This window comes from Theropithecus gelada, chromosome 9 (genome assembly GCF_003255815.1).
Source record: "Theropithecus gelada isolate Dixy chromosome 9, Tgel_1.0, whole genome shotgun sequence".
In the NCBI taxonomy this organism is placed as follows: Eukaryota; Metazoa; Chordata; class Mammalia; order Primates; family Cercopithecidae; genus Theropithecus; species Theropithecus gelada.
The window spans coordinates 7,454,858-7,478,299 of record NC_037677.1 but is presented as its reverse complement, the minus strand read 5'-3'; the positions used below and the strand labels follow the sequence as shown (position 1 = coordinate 7,478,299).

Genomic DNA, 23,442 nt, shown 5'->3' with positions numbered 1-23,442 from the left:
GAGAACATAGATACATGGTACAACATGGACACATGCCACAACGTGGATATGTGCCATAACACGGATATATGGTATAACATGGACACATGCCACAATGCAGATACATGCTACAACATGGATACATGTTATAATACAGACACATGCTACAGCATGGATACATGCCACAACATGAAGGAGGCTTGAAAACATTACGCTAAATGAAAGAAGCCAGACTGAAAAGGTCACATGTATATGATTCCATTTAGCTGAAATGTCCAGAACACACAAATCTGTAGAGACAGAAAGCAGACTGGTGGTTGCCTGGGGCTGGCAGGAGGGAGAAATGGAAAGTGGCTGCTGGATGGTTGCAGAGTTTCTTTGGGGTGATGAAGATGTTTTGGAACTTGATAGAGGTGGTGTTTGCACAACATTGTGGATATACTAAATGCTATTTGTTTGTATAGTTTAAAATGGTTAATTATGGCTGGATGCGGTGGCTCAGGCCTGTAATCCCAGCACTTTAGAAGGCCGAGGTGGGTGGATAACTTGAGGCCAGAGTTTGAGACTGGCCTGGCCAACATCGCGAAACCCCATCTCTATTAAAAATACAAAAATGAGCTGGGCCTGTAATCCCAGCTACTTGGGAGGCTGAGGCAGGAGAATCGCTTGAACCTGGGAGGCGGAGGTTGCAGTGAGCTGAGACTGCATCACTGTACTCCAGCCTGGGTGACACAGCAGCGAGACTCTGTCTCAAAAAAAGGTAATTTCATGTTCTATGAGATTCACCTTGACTTTTGTTAAAAATGAAAAAATTACATTCTAGTTGTCAGAATCCCACTCCCTCCACATGCCCTGGAAGCCAGTTTGCTGTGTTCTCTGGCAGTTACCTGTGGGTCCTTCACATGCGTGGGAAGGCAAATAGCAGGACTGGGTGCCACCCAATTTATGGCTTGCTTTTTAATCATATCACTCCTATGTTAGTGTCCAATAAAATGTCAATCTTCAAATAATCCTAAGAACTGCGGAAGCGTCATTGGAAAGAAGAGAACCTCTGGAAATACAGCTTTATGACCTTTTATTTGGAAGACCTGGTGGCTGACACTGCAGCTGTCTTTGCGGACAGGTTACTGACCAGCCACATATCCCGTAAGACCAAGTCCCCTCGACCACAGACTAGCACAGTGTCCTCCATTTCACTTGATGCCCAAGAACGGCTTGAATTGCATCCGTTTAAATTTTTTTTTTTTTAACTTTATGTTCTTATTTTCTTTCTTTCTTTTTTTTTCTTTTACTTTAAGTTCTGGGATCCATGTGCAGAACATGCAGGTTTGTTACACAGGTGGACATGTGCCATGGTGGTTTGCTGCACCTGTCAACCCGCCATGTCGGTTTTAAGCCCTGCATGCATTAGCTATTTGTCCTAATGCTCTCCCTCCCCTTGCCCCCCACCTCCTGTTTTTAAAATTATTCTGATGTCTTTCGTTGCTCTGTGAGCATCATGACTCTGCCTTTGCTGTGAAGGCTTCGGTTGTCTTCGCAGCCACTTGATGTGGCTCCTGGCATGGAATGGGTGCTCAGGACGTGTTTGTTGAAGGAACTGAGGGGAAATAGCTGTTGGTGATGACAGTGCTATCAGGTTTTCTGCACTTTCTTGGCTTACGTTGGTATATTTTGCCAGCTCTTAGGTGTAGCACTTATGTTGTCATGAGCAGGGATTCAGAGACAAAAGTAATAACTAACTTTGGTTCCAGAAGACTCTGGTTACAGAAAAATCTAGATAAATCCCCCTTAGCTAGGGTTTCCAGATGAGATATAAGATGCCCAGTTTCATTTGAATTCAGAGAAACAGTATGTCCTGTGCAATATTTAGGATATGCTTGTACTAGGAAATTATTCACTGTTTATCTGAAATTCAAATGTAACCAGGCATTCTGTATTGTAATTTGCTAAATGGGACAACTCTACCCGTTAAAGGGCTGCATTGTGACTGGCTGTGAAACCCCCGGCTCCAGGGTCCCGGCCTGGGTTCAGTCTCTGCTCTGCGGCTGGAACGGCAAGCCCCTGTTTGGCCCCTGCAAAATCTCTGTACCTTTGCCAGGAAACAATCTGGTTGTTATGTGAGGGTTTCCAGCATTGTTCACAGAAATTACTCAGGTATGAATCATTTGACCTCATAGTTGGTTGTGTTTTGGTTTTTAGTCCAATATGAAAATCCATGCTATCTTGTTTTGATGTTGGCTGTGGCTCGGTCAACCCAAGAATATGGCACGGAGGCTTTGGCTTTTCTCTGTAGCCCAATTACCGGTGAGCCATCCTCCTCTTTACTGTGAGGTTTCACTCCTTTTCTTCCTTTTTCCTGCTGCCTTGGCTTGCTGTGGGAGGTGGATGTTGTCAGTGTGTATGACCCGGGCCACCACAGCTGTGGCTGAACCAGAGGTGGGTCGGGGGACGTGATGCAGATCACCAAGAGCATCGGGCACACCCCTGAACCCTTTCGGGAAGAGAAACATCAGTTCCCTTGAAGCGCTCCTCCCTCCATCTGCCCAGCTACGTGCTAATGCGTTTCATCATTTTCATCCTCAACGTTCCGCAAGCTGGAAGTGAACTCTCACCTGTTTCTGGCGCTGTGCGAGGTTCCTGGAATCTACGGACGTCTAAGATGTTGTCCCTGCCTTTGCAGAACTTAGAATTGGCAATTAAAAAATGGCAACCTGTCTCCTGGGTTCAAGTGATTCTGCCTCAGTGCCTCAGTTTCCCCACTAGCTGGGGTTACAGGCTCACGCCACCAGGCCCGGCTAATTTTTGTATTTTTTTTTTTTTTGAGGCAGAGTCTCACTCTGTTGCCCAGACTGGAGTGCAGTGACACAATCTTCGCTCACTGCAACCTCTGCCTCCTGGGTTCAAGCGATTCTCCTGCCTCAGCCTCCCTGGTAGCTGGGATTACAGGCATGCGCCACCATGTCCAGCTAATTTTGTATTTTTAGTAGAGATGGGGTTTCTCCATGTTGGTCAGGTTGGTCTTGGACTCCCGACCTCAGGTGATCTGCCTACCTCGGTCTCCCAAAGTGCTGGGATTACAGGCATAAGCCACTGTGCCTGGCCTGAGAATGCATGTTTTTAAGGATTCACTTTTAGAATGTGTGCTTGCTGGGTGAGGTAGCTGTACTTGTTTTCATGCATAGTCTCTCTTGGGAAGTTTTTCAAATATGGAAACTGAGAGTTGGGAATCTATTGTTTTAGGAAGGAAGAGCATTGAATAAGCAGTGAAGAAAGCTGATTTGCTAAGAAACCTGGGCAAACATCTACTTAACTATAGAATACTAGAGTTGAGTTTGAATCCCTTCAGCTGTAATTTTGAATTAGTAGTCTGTGCTATGTGTTGCTATCATATCTATATGACACTGTTTTCCAAAAGGATTTAAAATACCAAACATTGATGTAAGGGGAAGAAAAATGCTTTCCCAAAGGAAAACTGTGGATAGTGAGAGACTTATGAAGGCATTTAACCAAATTCCTTCTTGTCATCATTGCCTCTGTGTTACCAGTTTTTCTTTCAATCCTCTGCTGATTTGCTTGAATTTTGTCTTTATTTGCTACCCTCAGAGCGTAGTGCTCCAATTATTCACAGTATTTTTGACCTCCATATATTTAAGAAATTGCCTCGTTGGATCCCAGGTGAGCAGGGCTCAGAAACAAACATAGACAATTTAAGGTTCTTTCTAAAGAGGAAATGAGCAGGCAGTGTGTGTTGGGAAATCCTTTTGTCAATGCACCAGGTGTTGGCTGCTTTTCTCCCACAGCAGCCAAAACCCAGACCCTCAGGAAACAGAGGCCAGGAAATCCCTCTGCCCGTCGACCCAGAGGGTGGCGCTTCCAGCCCATGGTTGTAAGCATGGGGCTCTGCTCCTCAATCTTTCACCTTTAGACATTTTACACAGCAGTTGGCTGCCAATTTTCCCCACGTGATAATTGTCTGGGAAAACACTGTATGTTTGTGACCAACATCTGTGTATCAGGACATCACTAAGGACATATGTTTTGTTCTCAACTTTCTCTTCAGCTCTGATGCACAAGCTATAAATTACTTTGTCATCACCCAATAGGATCAGTCAGAGGAATATTTAATGGCACTTATAGGCATGGTTCTTAACTTTCTTTAGAGTCCTTGGAGAATGTGGCAAAATTAATGCATCCTTTCTTCAGAAAAAAATGTACATTTACGCTTACGTGCAAAATTCTGTATATGATTTTAGGGGACTTTCAGACAGCTACTGACTTCACTATACTTTGTAAAGATTTTTTTTTAAAGATTATTCTTTATGTAAGTATATTGACATCTGTATAATGTGTATATCTATTGAATTTCCTGTTATGAATGTTTATTATGTGTCTGTCCTTTTGAAATATGATTTGTTTTTATCAAGCTTTCAGTGGTATAGAGAAAGCTCTCATGACAAAATGTGAACTGTATGTTATCAAAGAGCATTTTTTTCTTTATAAATTGCCTTTCATAATGGACAAAGAGTACAAGAAACTACTTCTGAAGGGGAAGAGGATGGAGCTAGTATGTATTGAGCACCTGCTGTCTGCCAGGTACCACGCCGGGCACCTTACATATGAGATCTCACTTCATCTCAACAATGATTCTATGACTGTGGAATTGTTCCCATGTAACAGACGTGGCACTGAAGCTCAGGAATAGTAAGTCAGTCGTTTTGATTCAGTCACACTCTAGAGCCCACTAGTTTGCAAAGATAACACAAAGCTTCTTGCTCAAAAATACTGGGTTTTAGAAAAGAAGAGCGCCCCCTGGGAACCCTGGTGGCCTGAGAGGCAGGGAAGAGTCGGTGAGTGGAGGAAGAGCGTGAGTGAATTTTCCCAAGGGCAGGAGGGGCAGTTGTTTATCCCTGGGGTTTTCTTGTATGGGACCACCAATGCCTGCATGAAGACAGGAAGATGGCATTAGAAGACTCTGCCTTCCCCAAATTGGGGCAGCTGTTCCAGCTCGCCCTAGACGTCGGCAGGAAGGAGAGAACATGAAGGAGGAAAGAGACATGGGTTCTCATTAGACAAGTGTGTCAGATTCTCTCTCTTTTTTGGTCTGCACCAATCTCTTTCCTTGTGGTCTTCATTAACCTGCGACTCTGAGGACCCTGTGGGTGACACTCATTTTTGTGCTTAGGAAATATCTGTGGCGGTCAGCAGGGTGAGCCCCCATTCACAGCAAGGAAAAACGGAGTCATGTTCTTCTGCTCTGGAATTTTGGTCAGTAACGGTGGAACAGCCCATACGAACCTACTTAACAGATTTTTTTCCCCCTTAATAAAAAGATGATTATATTTTCCAGAGATGCTCCTCTGGCATTGCTCCCAGTAAACTTTCAAAAAACAAAACCAAACAAACAAAAAAACAACGTAGTGAAAAATTTATTGGGTCACATTTACTGTCTGATTCTTACTGGGCGGTGGTTGGCCTCAGGAAGCAGGCTCCTTGGTGAGTAACCAAACTGAGAATCAACCCACTCTTTGGGTGTGTAAAATAAGCCCATTTAGTTGAATCTCATGAATTTTCATCATGAACTAGTAAAACCAGAGGTCACTAGGAAACCAACATAATCATACAGTATCTTTCCTCATGGTCCATATCAAAGAGCCTAGTCAAGTGAATGATGAAGAGAGAAAATTATACTTTCTAATCCCCAGTGCTTTTACTCAGCCATGAATGGTATTGATTCAGGGAGCTTGTGAAAAGCATTTTCACGAGACAGATTGGAAGCAAGACTAAGTAGGTACATGCTGGCAGCATAGAGTCTAATCTAATTATTGTAGAATCTTAGAGATAATCTAAGTGCTGCCTAATTGCATACAACACATTTTATTGACTCTTTTCTATGTGTAAGGCACACAGACTGTGTGTGGGGTACATACCTATTTTCTGTGGGCAAAAACCAGAATTACCCAGAGGGCTCGTTAAAACACAAATGGCGGAGTCCCATCCCCAGAGTTTCTGACTCCGAGTTTCTGGAGTAGGCCTGAGAACTGGCATTTCTAGCAAGTTCCCAGGAGCTGCTGCTGATGCTGCTGGTTCAAGATCACACTGTGAGAACTGCTCTACACCCTCATGGGGGGGATTATTCCAGGGTTCGCTTGAGCCCTTCTAATGGGATGGGTTGTGAAAGCGGCCGATCCCAACAGGACAACTTTCTTAGAGTTTACCAACACTGCGCTGAAAAGTGCCTCCCGGAAACTCTCTCCCTGGTCCTAACTCTGCCGGCCGGAATTGCTCTGGACACACCTAATCCTCATTTAACAAATGCCCATGCACGTTCATCCTAAGGAGGGCAGAGAGGGGTCGGTTTGGCAAATAACATTGTTATGTTCCATGCCTGTTTAATCTACTTTGCTAACAATAAATTTAAATGTTAATAACTGGGGTGTACATACACTATAAAGGGTACAAATGTCATGTGTACAGCTTGATAAAATTTTACATAGGTATACACTCATACAACTGCCTTCCACATCAAGACATGAAATATTTTCACCCTTCCTCAAAATTACCCTGTCCTGTTTCCCGGTCCGTAGCTGGCCCTCAAAAGCCAGCACTGTTCTATTCCAGTTGCCATGGATATTTCCTGCTCCTCTTGAACTTTATGCAGACGGAAGCAGAGAGAACATGCCCTTTTGTATCTGATATTTTCAAGAAGACTGTGAGGTTTAACCATGTTCTAAATAGCAATATTAGTTCTTTTGTTTTCATTGCCTTGTGGTATCCCAAGTTTGGCTTGTGTTTATAGTTGTATATTTAATTGCTCTATTTTTTTTTTGCGGGGGTGGGGGTGTTGTGGGATGGAATTTTGCTCTTGTTGCTCAGGCTAGAGGGCAATGGTGCAATCTCAGCTCACTGCAACCTCCGCCTCCCTGGTTCAAGTGATATTCTCCTGCCTCAGCTTCCTTAGTAGCTGGGATTACAGCCACCACACCCACCTATTTTTTTGTATTTTTAGTAGAGACGAGGTTTCTCCATGTTGGTCAGGCTGATCTCTAACTCCCGACCTCAGGTGATCCACCCGCCTCAGCCTCCCAAAGTGCTGGGATTACAGGCATGAGGCACCGCGCGTGGCCCCTCCTTCTATTCTATATAGTTAAGGTTGGAAATTGATATGGTTTGGGTCTGTGTCCCCACCGAAATCGCGTTTGGAATTGTAATCCGCATGTGTCAGAGGAGTGGCCTGGTGGGAGGTGATTGGACCATGGAGGTGAATTTCCCCGTTGCTGTTCTCGTGATAGTGAGTGAGTTCTCACGAGATCTGATGGTTTAAAAGTCTGGCGCTGCCCGTTTCTTTCTCTCTCTCTCCTGCCGCCGTCGCGAGGTGCTCGCTTCCCTTTTGCCTTCCGCCATGATGGTAAGTTTCCCGAGGCCTCCCCAGCCATGCGGAACTGTCCATGCACTGTCTGGATTTTCCCACCTCCTTCAGATGAGCAGATCTGTGGATGCATGTTCTCTCTTATGTAACTGTCTCCCTACAAAAATAAACTTTTTTCTTTGCTGGCTCTCTGATCACTTCCAAAATCCCTGTCCTTGATAAGTGCGAATAATAGAAGAATCGGTTGTACGTTGTGGTTCCTGTTAAGGTTACACCAAAATTGTCTCTGAAAAATAATTGTCTGTTTTGTTAAAGGAAATGTTTAAACTTCCTTTGACTTTTGTGTCTAATAAACCCTCAGCAGAAGGAAGTTTATTTTTAAATACAAATTACTGTGGCCACTTAACGCCTCATTTCCTTTTTCATTCTGCTAATTGGAGATGGGAAATTGCTGGTCAGCCTATTTCATGCTATCAACTTGAGTACGTTTAAAAAGATAATCAGAGGCTTTGCAGCAGTTTTAAGTCTGGCTTTGATTCAATATCTGGATAAAAAGCCTCCACATGCCCTTATGATTAAGAATTCTTGTTTATGTTTTCATATTTTCCATGGTGCATGCAGACTTCATCCTTTGGGTTTTTATTGCTAAGTACGTAGATATAGTGTTGTTTGGGTTTATAATAATTCTCTGGGTTCTAACAGGAAATGAAGGTCAGGAGTAAAAGATGGGATGCCCTTTGCTTAATCTGTCATCACACTAGGTTTTCATAAATTACATAACATCCATTTATCTGTTTATCTTTCTGTAATTCGAATTTATATCCTAAATTTCATGTTAAAAAGCTTTGAGGTTTTTTTTTTCTTTTTCCACTGAGCCACAGGCTGGGCATGGTGGCTCACGCCTGTACTCGTAGAACTTTGGGAGTCCAAGGCAGGAGGATAGCTTGAGCCTAGGAGTTCAAGACCAGTCTGAGCAGCATAGCAAGACCTTGTCTCTACAAAAAACGACAACAAAAAATTATCCAGGTATGCTGGTACGTGCCTGTAGTCCCAGCTACTGGGGAGGCTGAAGTGAGAATCACTTGAGTCCAAAAGTTTGAGGCTGCAATGAGCTGTGATTGCACCATTGCACTCTGGGTGACAGAGTGAGACTCTGTCTCAAAAAAAAAAAAAAAAAAAATACAGAAAAAGAGAAATCCTGTAGGACAAATGACCAGCGAGTTATCACATATATGTAGCATCAGAAAACAGGTGGAGGCAGACACTGGAGATTAAAAGAAGCAAGAAACAAAAATGGAATGTGATTGGGGACTCTGTTCTAATCTTGATTCAAACAAATCAACCATACCAAGACCCTTTCTTTAGGGAATCAGACAAATTTAAATACAAACTGAGAATTAGATAATAATAGGGCATTGAGCATTAATTTTGTCACTTGTGATAATGGTTTTGTGGTTATGTTAGTAAAAGAGTTCCTACAGGTAAAGGCATACTGCAGTATTTATGGATGAAATAATGGTGTCTGGAATTTGTTTTTCAAATACTCTAGGAAAAAATGGTCGGGGAATAGATAAAAACAGATACTAAAGATTGGTAACATGCTGATGCTTGTTAAAGCTGGGTGATGGATACAGGGACTCATTTTACTATTCTCTCTACTTTTGTGTGTTTTAAAAATTTTCATAAGAAAAGGTTCAAAAATAGGCATAAGAGGGGAGCTACATGATGACATACTTGTCACATTGTGATATATGAGTACAGTCTTAGGAGTTCCTGTGAAATACAAGCCTGTAATAAAATGAAATCTAAAACTCTGTGTCTGCCAAACAGTTCTTATTTCTTTTTGGAAAAAAATAAGTTATTAATTATGTTTCTGCTTTGTTTGCAGATGATTCTGGGCCTCCCCCATCTACTGTCATCAACCAAAATGAAACGTTTGCCAACATCATTTTTAAACCTAGTGTAGTACAACAGGCCAAGATTGCCCAGAATGGAGTTTTGGGAGACTTTATCATTAGATATGATGTCAATAGAGAACAGAGCATTGGGGACATCCAGGTAATGGGATTGTTGTTGCTATTTCACATTGGTTGGTCGATACTTTGGATAGACTCAGACTGTAGATTCCAGTGTTTACCTAAGGGAGAGAGAACTTTCTGCTTCTTAGTAAATTTGTTGTAACCTAAAATATTTCTTCAAAGAGACTAGTGGTATTTTTTTGCTGAGCGTACCTATTTCTGGCTTCAGTAATCTGCAGAGCAAGTGAAATCTGTAATATCAAGCTCCCTGTGGTGTTTTAGATGAAATTAGAATTTTAGTTCATGCTCCATTTTATTTTATTTTTGAGACCGAGTCTCACTGTCACCGAGGCTGGAGTGCAGTGGCCGATCTTGGCTCACTGCAACCTTTGTCTCCCAGGTTCAAGCGATTCTCCTGCCTCAACCTCCCAAGTAGCTGGGATTACAGGCACCCACCACCACGCCCTGGTAATTTTTGTATTTTTAGTAGTGATGGGGTTTTGCCATGGTGGCCAGGCTGGTCTCGAACTCCTGACCTCAAGTGATCTGACCGTCTCAGCCTCCCAAAGCTCTGGGATTACTGGCATGAGCCACTGCAATTGGTCCATGTTCCATTTTAATTAAAAGAGTCTGCTCATTTTCCTTTAGGTCTTACTGTTCCAGAGACAGTGTGGGGATATTAAAACCTATTAATTGCATCCAGAATGTAGAGAATCTTCATGTCTCAGCTTGTAAGATGCTTGGTAAAAAAACAGATAGCGAAGGAAGCAGAATTCTCAAGTAGCAGAGGTCCAGGGGATGGATAATTAAACTTGAACTGGTAGTCATCATTGATCAATTTTAAAGGGAAGAGTCTACCCTTATACAGATTAAATTAGCAATTAGTTCTCTTGGAGGGATCAGGGGCTTAGATAATTTTACTCTAGGTGTGGAATCTGACCCTCAGCTCTGTGTCATGCTTTAACTTTTAGAAATTCCATAGAATACCCACTTCAGGTATTTTTCCTCCCTACTCTAGGTACTACCGTTTTTACTTTCTTTTCTCTCCACCAGGTTCTAAACGGCTATTTTGTGCACTACTTTGCTCCTAAAGACCTTCCTCCTTTACCCAAGAATGTGGTATTCGTGCTTGACAGCAGTGCTTCTATGGTGGGAACCAAACTCCGGCAGGTGAGCGAGTGCCAACTGCCCATTTATTCCTCTCTCGCTTTTGCCTGGGACAAAGACTTGCTTTGCGAATAAAGTTCAGTAGATGCCAAACATCAGGTTTACCATCCAACGATTCCTGCCTATGGAGAGCCTTCCTGAGCGGATTCAGTGAAGTCATTGACATAAACTGTCATTTCAGCATGGTGGTTTTAAGAGAGCAGAGGGATGTGCTAGAGAAATCCCTTGAAATAAAGGGCACTGGCAGAGTGGATAATGTAAGTGAGACAGGAATACATCGACAGGGCCAGTCCTCAGCACGACCATTGATGGTATAATTCTGTTCAGTGATGATTCCTCTGAGAACAGTGGAATAGAATCACTGGAAGCCTCCTTAGAATAAAGAACTCAGGTCTCAGTAAATCAGGACTGATGTCACAAAATTTAGGATGAATCTTAAAATTCCCAGGTGGTGGGGAGACATTCAGGGCTCATGTAGTTTATGTTGAAAAATTAGATTCCTGAAAATATGACTATTTATACTTTTCTTGCAAACCACTGGAAAAGACTGTTTCTTATCTTATTTTGGTATCATAAATGTGAGAATCTTGCATTTACAATACATTTCAAACTCACATAATAGAAAACAGAGCTACTGGTTGCCAGACCAGCTAATATCTTTACGTTCTTCGAAAACATAAATCTCTTAGTTTGTCTTTTAAAATTCATCATCTGTTTTATTTTATTTATTTTTTTGAGATGGAGTTATGCTCTTGTTGCCCAAGCAGGAGGACAATGGTGCGATCTCAGCTCACTGCATGCAACCTCTCCTTCTGGGTTCAAGGGATTCTCCTGCCTCAGCCTCCTGAGTAGCTGGGATTACAGGTGTCCACCACCACATCTGGCTGATTTTTGTATTTTTAGTAGAGACAGGGTTTCATCATGTTGGCCAGGCTGTTCTCAAACTCCTGACCTTAGGTGATCCACCTGTCTCAGCCTCCCAAAGTGCTGAGATTATAGGTATGAGCCACCACGCCTGGCCTATTTCATTTTTTTAATCAATTCACAATGCTTTTGTGATTTAATGAGTGAGATACTATCTTAAATCTCATAAAAACTCTCTATCCCACCTGTGTCCACCTCTAGGTCCCACCTCACATGCTGTTGAACCTACTCCTATCTGATAAACTATTGCAACTATTTTTTTTCTCAATCTACTACTTTATAAATGGCTTCTTTGGCCATTTATGTTTTACAAATCCAGCAGTGAAATCTGTATCTTCTACATGGCATCTGGTTTTCCTACACTCCGATAGAGCAAAAACATATTCCAAAATATAATGTGAGACTAGGGTTTAACTGTTTTCTTTCGGAGCAGGGGTATCCAATCTTCCGGCTTCCCTGGGCCACACTGGAAGAAGAAGAATTGTGTTGAGCCACACATAAAATACACTCACACTAACAATAGCTAATGAGGTAAAAAAAAAAAAAAAAAATCACACAAAAAACCTCACAATGTTTTAAGAAAGTTTATGAAATTGTGTTGGACTGCATTCAAAGCCGCCCTGGGCTGCATGTGGCCCGCGGGCCGGGGCTTGGACAAGCTTGTTTTAGAGGATAGCCAAATATAATGTCTAATTAATGTAGGGGGAAAATAAAATAACCTTGCTCTGTGAATCAGCTTTTAGTGGTTCTTTAACGTCATGTGCTTGTCCAGAGCGCAACGGGAAAACGGCTCCATTTTTGACATTTTCTTCTGCTTTCTTGACTTTCCACCCTGGAGTTCCTTTTTTTGCATGAGGAGCGTCATCCATGAGCATTTTTTTTTTTTTTTTTTTTGAGACGGAGTCTCGCTCTGCTGCCCAGGCTGGAGTGCAGTGGCCAGATCTCGGCTCACTGCGAGCTCCGCCTCCCGGGTTCACGCCATTCTCCTGCCTCAGCCTCCCGAGTAGCTGGGACTACAGGCGCCCGCCACCTCGCCCGGCTAGCTTTTTGTATTTTTTAGTAGAGACGGGGTTTCACTGTGTCAGCCAGGATGGTCTCGATCTCCTGACCTTGTGATCCGCCCGTCTCGGCCTCCCAAAGTGCTGGGATTACAGGCTTGAGCCACCACGCCCGGCCCCCATGAGCATATTTTTAAAAAGAATTCTCTATCTTTGTCTGAAAATGATTTATTTTACTTTTATCCTTTAAGGATAGTTTTTACCAGGTACGGTATTTTACATTGGCAGTGATCGAATGATGAATATAATATTTGAAAATCTGCTCGTAGAAATAGTTTGAGGCCTAGGATGATGGTCTGTTCCTCTAGAGAAGGTTTGGGCTTGTTTCTGTCAGGTCCCTGGGGGAATTAAAATCTGGAATTACTTTAGTCCAGTTTCAGGGGTGGAGGTGTTTGGGCAGCCCAGATGGCTCGAAGCTGGACTGCAGTCCTTTTAGGAGCTGGTGTATTTCTGCTTTGCACACAGTGTAGAAGGTTTGCTAGAGCATCCCTAAGCTGCAAAGGGGATGCGCAGCCTCTCAGGTAGCTCTTTGGCCGTGACAAACATCCTTTAGACACAAGTGGTCCCAAATGCTGAGCTTACCTCTTAAAATTTGCATCTTCTCTCAGATATTTTTTTCTCACGGTTTTGTTTGCTGTCTGCTCCTTTAAAGATTTTTTTAAAACCCCGTTTGTTTAGCTTTTTTAGTTCTTACTGGGAAGCTAAAGAAAATGTTTGTTTAAGTTGTTTTTCAAATCTCCTCTGTGATGTTTTAGGATTTTCAGTTTTTTGTCTGTGTCTGCGAAATCCAAACTGTAGAGTCCCTTAGGGCTCAAGTTACTTGTAGGTTTCCCAAAGATATTCCCACAGTTTTTGTTACACCAAAGTGAAGCTTTCTCTTATAGTGGCTGATATTTATTGACGTTTTAGAGGCCACACAGCCTTTCCTTATTTACCAAATACCCTGTGAAGTTATTTGCATTATGTGCTACAAGTTCTTTTTTTTTTGAGATGAAGTCTCACTCTGTCACCTAGGCTGGAGTGCGATGGCACGATATCGGCTCACTGCAACCTCCACCTCCCGGGTTCAAGCAGTTCTCCTGCCTCAGTTCCCCCAAGTAGCTGAGATTACAGGTGCTCGCCACTATGCCCAGCTAATTTTTGTATTTTTAGTAGAGGTGGGATTTCGCTGTGTTGGCCAGGCTGGTCTCGAACTCCTGACCTCAGGTGATCTGCCCGCCTCAGCTTTCCAAAGTGCTGGGATTACAGGCTTGAGCCACCGCGTCCGGCCCTAGGTACTTACAAGTTCTTAAGTGCCATTTGTTGATCAAGTTGTTTTGTGACATTGATGACTGTATGATAGATGCTGACAGAAGAATAATCATGGCTTCTTTTAAGACCATTGTGGGCCACAGAATACAGTGTTAATTAGGCTGACATATGATCAGTATGATAATTCCCATTTGGATTTTGAATAACTAAACAGTTACTGAGTGGGTGCCCTGTACTAGGTTTCCCCAGGCATCTCATTTAATTCCTAGGTACCTATGGATCTTCAGATGTTCTTTCTTTTGCTTTCTAAAAAAAAAAAAAAAAAAAAAAAAAAGCTTTTTTTCGGGGGGCAGGGTTTGTATTTCCTCTGAACAACCATACCTTGCTGAAGATATTTATGATTAAATTAACCAGTCTGAATTCCTGTGACTACTGAATAGTTTGTATTCTGATGTTTTTATTCACCCCCATGTCATGAATATATCTTATGGAGTTAAATATTCTTTAAAAACCTGATTCTAATGGCCATAAAGCAATACTGTTCACTAGAAGCTTCTGTGAGAATGGGAATGTTCTACACCTGTGCTGTCCAATGCAATAGCCACTAGTCACATGTGGGTGTTGAGCTAGTGAAGTATGGCTAATGCAAGTGAGGAACTGAATTTTTAATTTTATTTAGTTTTAATAAATTTAAATTTGGATAGTTATATGTGGCTAATAGTTACCATATGGGAGTGTGTAGCTGCAGAACATTTATTCACCCTACCACCCATTAGAGACTTTTCAGCCGTTTCCATTTTTTGCGATTATAAACCCCATTGGGATGACTGTCTTCATGTAGAAATCTCTGACGCATGCCGTGTCAGTTTCTTAAATTAGATTCTTAGAATTGGAATTACTGGGGCAAAGAATACCAGCTAATTTGTGGGTTTGGTACATTTTCCAAAAACATTTTCTAAAATGTCTGTGCCAGTTTATAACATTTAAAACTGTTACCAGGCTAAGAATTCCAAATGGATTACGAGGCTAAAGGTAATCAATGAGCCACACCCCAAAATATGTTAAAAAAAAAAAAATACAGGTGCATATTTAACTGATTTTCAAGTGGGAAGACTTTCTAAGCCTAAAAGCAGTATAATCACTTTTAAGCCTAAAAGTAATTACAAAGGGGAAAATCAGCAACTTTAGCTACATAAAAATTTTAAATTTTTGTTGTAAACAAAAAAAAAGTAAGCAAAAGACTAGAAAATTGCATGCAGGAAAGAGACAGAAGTGTATCATTAATATGTAAAGAACTGTTCCAGATTAATGAAAATTAATCCTGTATAAGAAAATGAGCAAAGGTTATAAAACAAACTACTAGAAAGAAATAAGAAGATTCAATAAACTTATGAAAAAATCATCAAGCATATTAGTAACTAAAGAAATGCATCTCAGGTGCCAGAGTCACTTCAGGGTTTGACCCCAAACCTAGTCCAATCCAGTGCCCCAGGGTTGTCTTCCACTTCCTGTGGGAGAATGATCAAGAATCTTCTTGCCAAATAACCCTCAGACAAATAAACCCTGCCCCAAATTGTCCAGAGAAAAACTAATGAACGAAATCAGGGTCTCCTAAATGTACCTTTAATCATAAAATAATTTGGGCACTTCTTAAAAATATGGCATGGGAGATTTCCAAAATAGCTAAGAGTATTATGTGAATGATCTAATACAAGAATCTTTAGTCTTCAAAATAATTTGGTTGTCATCCCCATTTTACTGATGGAGAAACTGAGGCTTTGCAAAAGTAGATGAGTTGGCTAATAAATGGTGTCGGCAGCCTTTAGTCCCGGGTCTGAAGCCTGAGAACCAAGCCGTGCACCGTGCGAGTAACAGTGTGGTTGCGGTAAGAAGGCACACATGTGTGCAGCTGGCAGAAGTGCAAATGGATATAAGGTCAAGGCAGTCTTACATTTCAAGACCCAGTTGAGAAGGCTGCATTGCAGAAGGCAGGGATTTCCTTGCATGATGCAAGAGCAATGTAATAACAGATGTCAGATCATTTGTTATTCTCCCCTCTTCCTTCATTCCTGGATATTAAAATTCCATTCCTTGCTAGCCGCTGAAAGTCTGGCATGCACTCTGCTGGCTTCGAAGCTTCAGCGTGGCCTCTTTCCAGGAGAGCCACCCTAGACCAGCCAAACACGTGTCTGAGCAATTTCGAAAGCCCCTCGCTGCCTTGAGTGGTTTTGAAAACTGCCGACTATTTTTGCAATTCTCAGCTTCTCCAAGGCCACAGTACTAAGTGAAAAGCTTAGCTGGCTCTTCTAAGAGTCTTGTATATGATGTTATGTCTGTTGGTGAAGAGGACAATTACCCCAAGCACAGGGCTTTCATATTGTGTCAACAGGCTTGGCAATGTGGGACATTTGTCATGCATCCACATGGATTCTATTAAGAATCATTCACTGTTATTCCTGATGTTCTTGACTCCTCTCATGTTGGACGGGCCTGAAAGACCTCGCTGCATTTATTGGAATGTAGGACACATAGTTGGCATTTAATAATTACTTGAACCATTGGTTTAGAAAAATTTGTAAACACCATTCAACCTTAAAAAAATATACTCGGTAAGGGGTATATTGGCACCTCGGGAGCCCCCAAAGCTGTGTGCCTCTGGCATTTTCTGGTTCTTGTCCTAATCCCAGTGGGAACATGATCCTGGAAGCCAGGACCTGCCCGGCTTGGGAACAGCAACAGGGCTGCCTGAGGTTTGCTGGCACGTGGCTTTGCTGTTTTCCCTCCCGGGTGCTTTTGCAGACAAGTTTGTTGAGAGATGGCTCTGGTGTCGGGTCAGGCAGGGTTTCTGCCTCCCAATTTGAGCTAAAACTTCTTGGTGAGAATGGGAGCTGAGAAGAGCCAAACAAACAAACAAACAAAAAAAAAAAAAAATAGGGGGAGAAAAATGTAATCAGGGAAGGCTTCTTTTTTTCTTGTTAGTTGCATGCTTAAAGCATTGACATTTGCAGACAGACATGTAGTCCTTGGGAGCATTAAGAGTATGTTTTTCCTTGACCATGGTGTGCCTTTTCCTAATCTATAGAATTTGATCTACCACTTTCACATTCATATTAAAGAACTTGGCTAAGGGACCTTCTTTGGCAACCAAGCAGTGACGAATGGATCACTTACCAGATGTTTTCCATACTTTAATGGTCTCCAAACCTGTTCCCGCACTCTGTGTCCCTCTGTGCCAATTCTGGGTTCCCACATAGCCTTTGAAACTTGTTTTCCTTTCTCCATTTTATTTGGTTGACAATTTTAGAGGGTAAAGAACAAGCATGTTTCTTATCTGTAATTGTCAAGTTAAAACGAGGGCAAACATGAATTAGTCCAGTTAAAATGAGGGCAAACGTGAATTAACAAGTAGGAGAACTGGGAACTGCATGTCGATTTTGCTTCACTCACAGGCTTGCTTTATGCTCTAGGACATCGGTTTCTCCCTCACTGTCCAAAATTGGGTTCCCAAGAACTATTTGGATATTTCATATGTAACCTTATGGGTGAATAATTTGTAAGCTCCATGGACTTGGGGAGCATCTTGTGTTTGATCATTACAATATGCATTTCCAACTCTTCACACATAGTGGGTAATGACATTTGCTGCCAAATTACCAGCCCACAAACAATAAATGTATCCTGCATTTTTCTGAGGCATAGTAGTTACCATTGAGCGATCAGTGCGTATCAAATGCTGTGAGGGTTTTATGTACATGTCTTCGTTTAATCTTTCAGCCATCCAGTGAAATAGATATTGCTATCCCCATTTTATACATGGGAGGGTGGAGGCCAGGAAGATGATGTCATTAGGCTGAAATACACAACATTATAAGTAGGAAAGTCAGGATTCAAGCCCAGGTCAGCCTTACCTAAAGCACTGCACCATAACATCGTATGTGGACCATAACACAGTGGTGGTCTGTAGACCACTTCTCAAGCTTTGAGGCTCTGTTTTTGTCACCAAGTAATGTGAAGGACAGTGCTGCCCATCTCAGGTGAGTGCACACAGATGTCACCTACTCAAAGAGGTGCCAGCCAGCAGGCTGGTATTGTGAAAAACTCACGAAGCTATTCTGCTTTGATTCATAGAATTACTGAGCAACATTTTATTATTTAACATTAAGCACACCTTAGGCGTGTGTAGGGAGGCAGACTTCTTGCCCTTTTATGATGTGGATTGGGCAGGTGCTGTCCGAGTGTGCGTGCAGAAGGTAGAAATGTAGACTGAGGCAAGGTGGCTCGGGCAAGCTGGGTGACTGTCAAGTCCAATGATGTCCAACAGTGTGTCATTGTAGCTGCCCTCTTCAAACTATGTGGATCTGCCACATTTCAAAAGAGAGGATCCAGGTCAGGTGTGGTGGCTCATGCCTGTAATCCCAGCACTTTGAGAGGCTGAGGCGGGAGGATGGCTCGAGCCCAGGAGTTCGAGACAAGACTGGGCAGCATAGTGAGACCTCATCTGTACCAAAAAGAACAAAATTAGCCAGGCATGATGGCCCACACCTGTAGTCCCAGCTACTTAGGAGACTGAGGCAGGAAGATGGCTTGAGCCCAGGAGGTCGAGACTGCAGTGAGCTATGATGGCGCCATTGCACTCCAGCCTGGGCAACAGGGCAGGACCTTGTCTCAAACAAACAAACAAACAAAAATTAAATGATAGAGATCAAAGAAGGCAGTCAGGTTCACTGAGCAGCCTGGAGGAAAGCTCAGCATGAGCTGCGGGACCCAGAGGGCCTCTGAGGGCTTGCCGTCTGGTTAGAGGAGAGAACTCCCCGCACAAATGGAGGCACTCAGAAAGCAGGAGGATGCAAGCTTGCCCCATGAGAGCCTGCCTGAAAGACTGGGGGAAGGGGTCTCAGAAGGCAAGTGCTATGTGGCTATCATGCAACTAAAAGTCGACAACAGAGAACATTGGGTCCACTGCTTTGCCTGTTCAGGTCTAGGCCTTGTTTAAGCACCTGAAAGCAAGGCCCCAGGAAATATCAGAACAGCCTAGCTTCCCTTTTTGTCTTTCTGGAGCCAGTGTCGTCAAAACTCTTTTGTAAAGGGGCAGATGATACACATCTTAAGTTTCACACACCAGATGGTTTTTTTTTTCTTCTTTTGAGACTGAGTTTCGCTCTTGTTGCACAGGCTGGAGTGCAGTGGCGTGATCTCAGCTCACTGCAACCTCCGCCTCCCGGGTTCAAGCAATTCTCCTGCCTCAGCCTTCCGAGTAGGCTGGGATTACAGGCATGCGCCATCACACCTGGCTAATTTTGTATTTTTAGTAGAGATGGGGTTTCACTATGTTGGCCAGGCTGATCTCAAACCCCTGACCTTGGGTGATCCACCCGCTTCAGCCTCTCAAAGACAGGCGTGAGCCACGGCGCCAGGCTGAGGATTCATTTTTCTCCCCCTCCCCCTCTTTCTTTCTGTAGAGACAGGGTCTCACTATGTTACCCAGGCTGGTTTTGAACTCCTGGACTCAAGCGATCCTCCTACTTTGGCGTCCAAAGTGCTGGGATTATAGGAACGAGCCACCGCGCCTGCCCGGCCCCAGATGGTTTCTGTTGTAACCACTCAACTCTGCTGTTGGAGATCAAGATCTGCTGTCTTCCTTGTGAAAAGAGCGCAGCCACAGGCAATATGCAAAGAAATGGGTGTGGTTGTGTTCCAGTGAAACCTTATTTACTAAAAGCAGGCGGCAGCAGAGGCCCCTGAGCCACCGTTTGCTGACACCTGTCTAGAGCGAGGACTCATCAAAATGACCTTGAGTTACATGCCAGTTGATTGTGTTTATTCTCGTCTACTGGGCTGCCCTTGTCAAGACGTTGCTACCAACAGATGTGTGTTTCAGGAAAACATTGCAAAACGGAGATTTGAGACTTGAGGCAGGAAGCAGGAGACAGTGGGGAAAACTGGTTTTTGTCCCTGACTCACAATATGAGGTAATAAATGATGGACAGAGGGCAAAATATTTTTTTCCTAGGCCATGAGTGAAAGCTTGAATTTTTAATTTCAGGAAAAAAATTGCTCCCCAACAATAATAATACAGATAATTTAAAATAAATTAGAGGCACCCATTTAAAAATGTATTGCTGTTGTTGAAGTAGTTAAGATTTACCCAGATGAAGTAGATCTTAAAGGTAAAATGAGGTCCTATTTTATTTATTTTTCCTTTAAACTTTTATTGTAGGTTTAAGAGGCACATATACAGGTTTGCTAGATGGATAAATTGTGTGTTGAGGGGGTTTGGTGTACAGATTATTTCATCATCCAGCTAATAAGCATAGTACCTGATAGGTGGTTTTTTGACCCTCACCCTCCTCCCACCCTCCACCCAAGGCCCCAGTGTCCATTCCCTTCTTTGTGTCCATGTGTACTCAGTGTTTAGCTCCCACTTATAAGTGAGAGTATACAGTATTTGGTTTTCTGTTCCTGGGTTAATTTGCTTAGGATAATGGCTCCCAGTTCCATCCATGTTGCTCCAAAGGACATGATCTTGTTCTTTTTTATGGCTGCGTAGTATTCCATAGTATATTTGTCCCACATTTTCTTTGAGTCCACCACTGATGGTCATTTAGGTTGAGTCCGTGTCTTTGGTCTTGAGAATAGTGCTGTGATGAACATATGCGTGTACGTCTTTATGGTAGAATGATTTCTATTCCTTTGGGTATATACCCAATAATGGGCTGGCTGGATTGATTGGGAGCTCTGTTTCCAGTTCTTTGAGAAATCGCCAGACTGCTGTCCACAGTGACCGAAGTGTTTACATTCCTACCGGCAGTGTATAAGCATTCCCTTTTCTCTGCAACCTTGCCCGCGTCTGTTATAAAATGAGGTCATGTTTTTGAAATGTGGGGTATCTCTGAATGTGGGCACTCTGTGGCTGTCATACAAAGAGACACTTGTCAGTATAGAGCTCGGGGTGCTCCTGCATCACCTGCTCAGATCGCAGCCTTGCTGTGAGCATCGGAAAGTGTGGCGCCAGGAAATCACAGAAAGGCCTAGTTTCCCCCTTTCTGGTTTCCCAGTTTTTAAGTCCCAAATTGGAATTGGCAGACTTTTGCTGTAAAGGGCTAGATAGGGGCTGAAACGAAACTTTGCTACAAGTAACAGCGAGATAAACACTACAAGTCAGAATTAAATGAGAGAACAAACGTGGAAGTGCTTATCAGAGGGTCAGAACGCATTGTCACTCAGGGATTGTGTAATCTTGGCTGGCTGATTGAAATTGCAACTGGGTAAAATTCCTAAGCGCTGGTGTTGCCTGATAGCACAGCCACCCACTTCTCGGGTTCGGGACGCCTGACTCTCACTCAGCTTTCCACTTTGGCTTTAACTCTAGAGTTCAGATTCTCCAAATATGAAACAAATATGGGTTAGAGGCTGTGGGGGAGGCGCTAGGTATGGGGGACACAGAGATAAATGAGACACAGCCTTTCCTCACGAGAAGCTCAGAGAAGAAGAGAAAGTCAGGCAACAATTATATAGGGAGTGCTCCGTGTAATAGGGCATAGGTCAGAGCCAGTAGTTGCGCGATAGGGTGGTGATCAGTTCTTTTTAGTGGTGGGAGAGTAGGGGATGGTGGATGATTCTCAGAGGGGCATAGTTGGGTGAGTCTCAAAGGCCTCTTAGAAGTTAACTGAGTGGGTGGCATGAGAAGAGGGGGATTGGATCCAAGCAGAATGAGAGAGATGCATGACATGTACAAAGCATGGAGGCAGGAGAAAGCGTGTCTCCAAGGGCATCAGCCCTAAGTCACTTTCACCGAGAACTTTAGAATTTTGCTGGTGAAAAGAAACACGGAATAGACAAAGCCCGGTGGCTCCCGCCTATAATCCCAGCACTTTGGGAGGCCAAGAGGGGCAGATCATCTGAGGTCAGGATTTCAAGACCAGCCTGGGCAACTTGGCAAAATCTCGTTTCTACTAAAAGTACAAAAATTGGCTGGGTGTGGTGGTGGGCACCTATCATCCCAGCTACTCGGTAGGCTGAGGCAGGAGAATAGCTTGAACCTGGGAGGCGGGGGTTGCAGTGAGCCATGATCACACCACTGCACTCCAGCCTGGTGACAGAGAGAGACTCCATTTCAAAAAAGAAAAAAAAAAAGGAACAATTCATACGTTATTCAAAACTAACATAGATAGTGGAAAGGATTGTAGGGGAAAGAAAGAACTTGAGATAGTCAGGGAAAGATTAATGATGGAGAGGGAAAAGGAACTGGTTCTTGAAGATGGGATACAATTTTCTTGGCAGGAAAAGAATGAGTGAATTCTTGGTTGGGGAAAACCACGAAGCATGAAAGAAGGCTGAATATGCTATAGTGTGAAGGTTTGGGTCATGTTTTGGACTGGGTAACTTGAAAACCTTCCTGATACAAACATTTAGAAAAGGAGGTGAATTGGAACAGGTCTTTTAAGTGCATAGCTGAGCTGGTAAGCAAGACACAGTCTAGGAGTCTCAGAATGAAAAGAGAACGGGGAAGGAAAATGCTGAGCACGTGAGTTAAGTGATATCCCCCTGGAGAGTTACCAGTCGCTGGGTCCTCGGGCCTGAGGCTTTAATGACCCTGTGGGAACAGCAGATGAGAGCTTGGGCACTCTGAGGTGGGGGTTGAACCTGAGACCCCCGATAAAGCTGGTTCCATCAAAGGACTGCACCCTTAGGGGAGTAGTAGGCAGAGGAAACCTCCACCTGCTGATGCGGGAAGACAACATAGAAGATTGCCCAATGCTGTTTGACTTTGGGGGTTGCGGGGCAAGGGAAGACTTCCCTTATAACCATGGGACCCAAATCAGATAGCCTGGAAGCATGTGAGCAGGTGACTGAATGTCAGCTACCATGGAATCAAGGAACTCTCTGATAATCCACCCATCAAGGGGTTCTGGGCCAGGGGGAACCTGGAGGTGCCTGGGAAGCTCCTGCGGGGCTGTGGCGCCAACTTATGCTGCAGGGAATTTCCCCAGATAAAGCCCCTCTGAGAAGACGCTCATGACACAACAGCACAAAACACACAAGGAGGCAGTCCACGCAGACCAAGGGACAGCCATGCAACGCACTTTAAAAATACCAGTATCAGGCTGGGCGCGGTGGCTCACGCCTGTAATCTTAGTGCTTTGGGTGGCTGAGGCGGGTGGATCATGAGGTCAGGAGATCGAGAGCATCCTAGCTAACATGGTGAAACCCTCTGTCTCTACTAAAAATACAAAAAAATTAGCCGGGCTGGTGGCGGGCACCTGTAGTCCCACCTACTTGGGAGGCTGAGGCAGGAGAATGGTGTGAACCCGGGAGGCAGAGCTTGCAGTGAGCCGAGATCTGCACTCCAGCCTGGACTACAGAGCGAGACTCCGTCTCAAAAAACAAAAAACAAAAAACAAAACCATATCAGCGTTGTTGAGATAGAATTCACAGACCATAAAAGCCACGCTTTCAAAGCATACCAGTCAGTGGCTTTTAGTATTTTCGGAGAGTTGTGAAACCGTCACCACTATCTAATTTTAGAACATCTCATCATCCCCCAAAGAACCCCCATACTTATTAGCAGTCATTGCTCGTTCACCCCTTTTTCTAGCCCCTGACTACTACTAGTCTCCTTTCTGTCTCTATGGATTTGCCTATTCTAGACATTTCGTATTAATAGAGTTATACAGTGTGC

At 43.4% G+C, this 23,442-nt stretch overlaps 1 protein-coding gene across 2 annotated transcripts in view; it reads left to right on the top strand.

Moving 5' to 3' along the window:
- Nucleotides 1-23,442, top strand: part of ITIH5 (inter-alpha-trypsin inhibitor heavy chain family member 5) — a 100,520-nt gene that overhangs the window by 37,428 nt on the left and 39,650 nt on the right. Inside the window, exons 1-3 of one of the 2 annotated variants that reach the window (XM_025397286.1) lie at nucleotides 7,333-7,420; nucleotides 9,234-9,403; nucleotides 10,417-10,533. In XM_025397286.1, the coding sequence (XP_025253071.1) occupies nucleotides 7,411-7,420; nucleotides 9,234-9,403; nucleotides 10,417-10,533 (297 nt within the window). In that variant the 5' untranslated portion in view covers nucleotides 7,333-7,410. Of the gene's footprint in view, nucleotides 1-7,332; nucleotides 7,421-9,233; nucleotides 9,404-10,416; nucleotides 10,534-23,442 lie in introns of those variants that run through there. The other variant, XM_025397285.1, reaches the window with a different exon arrangement.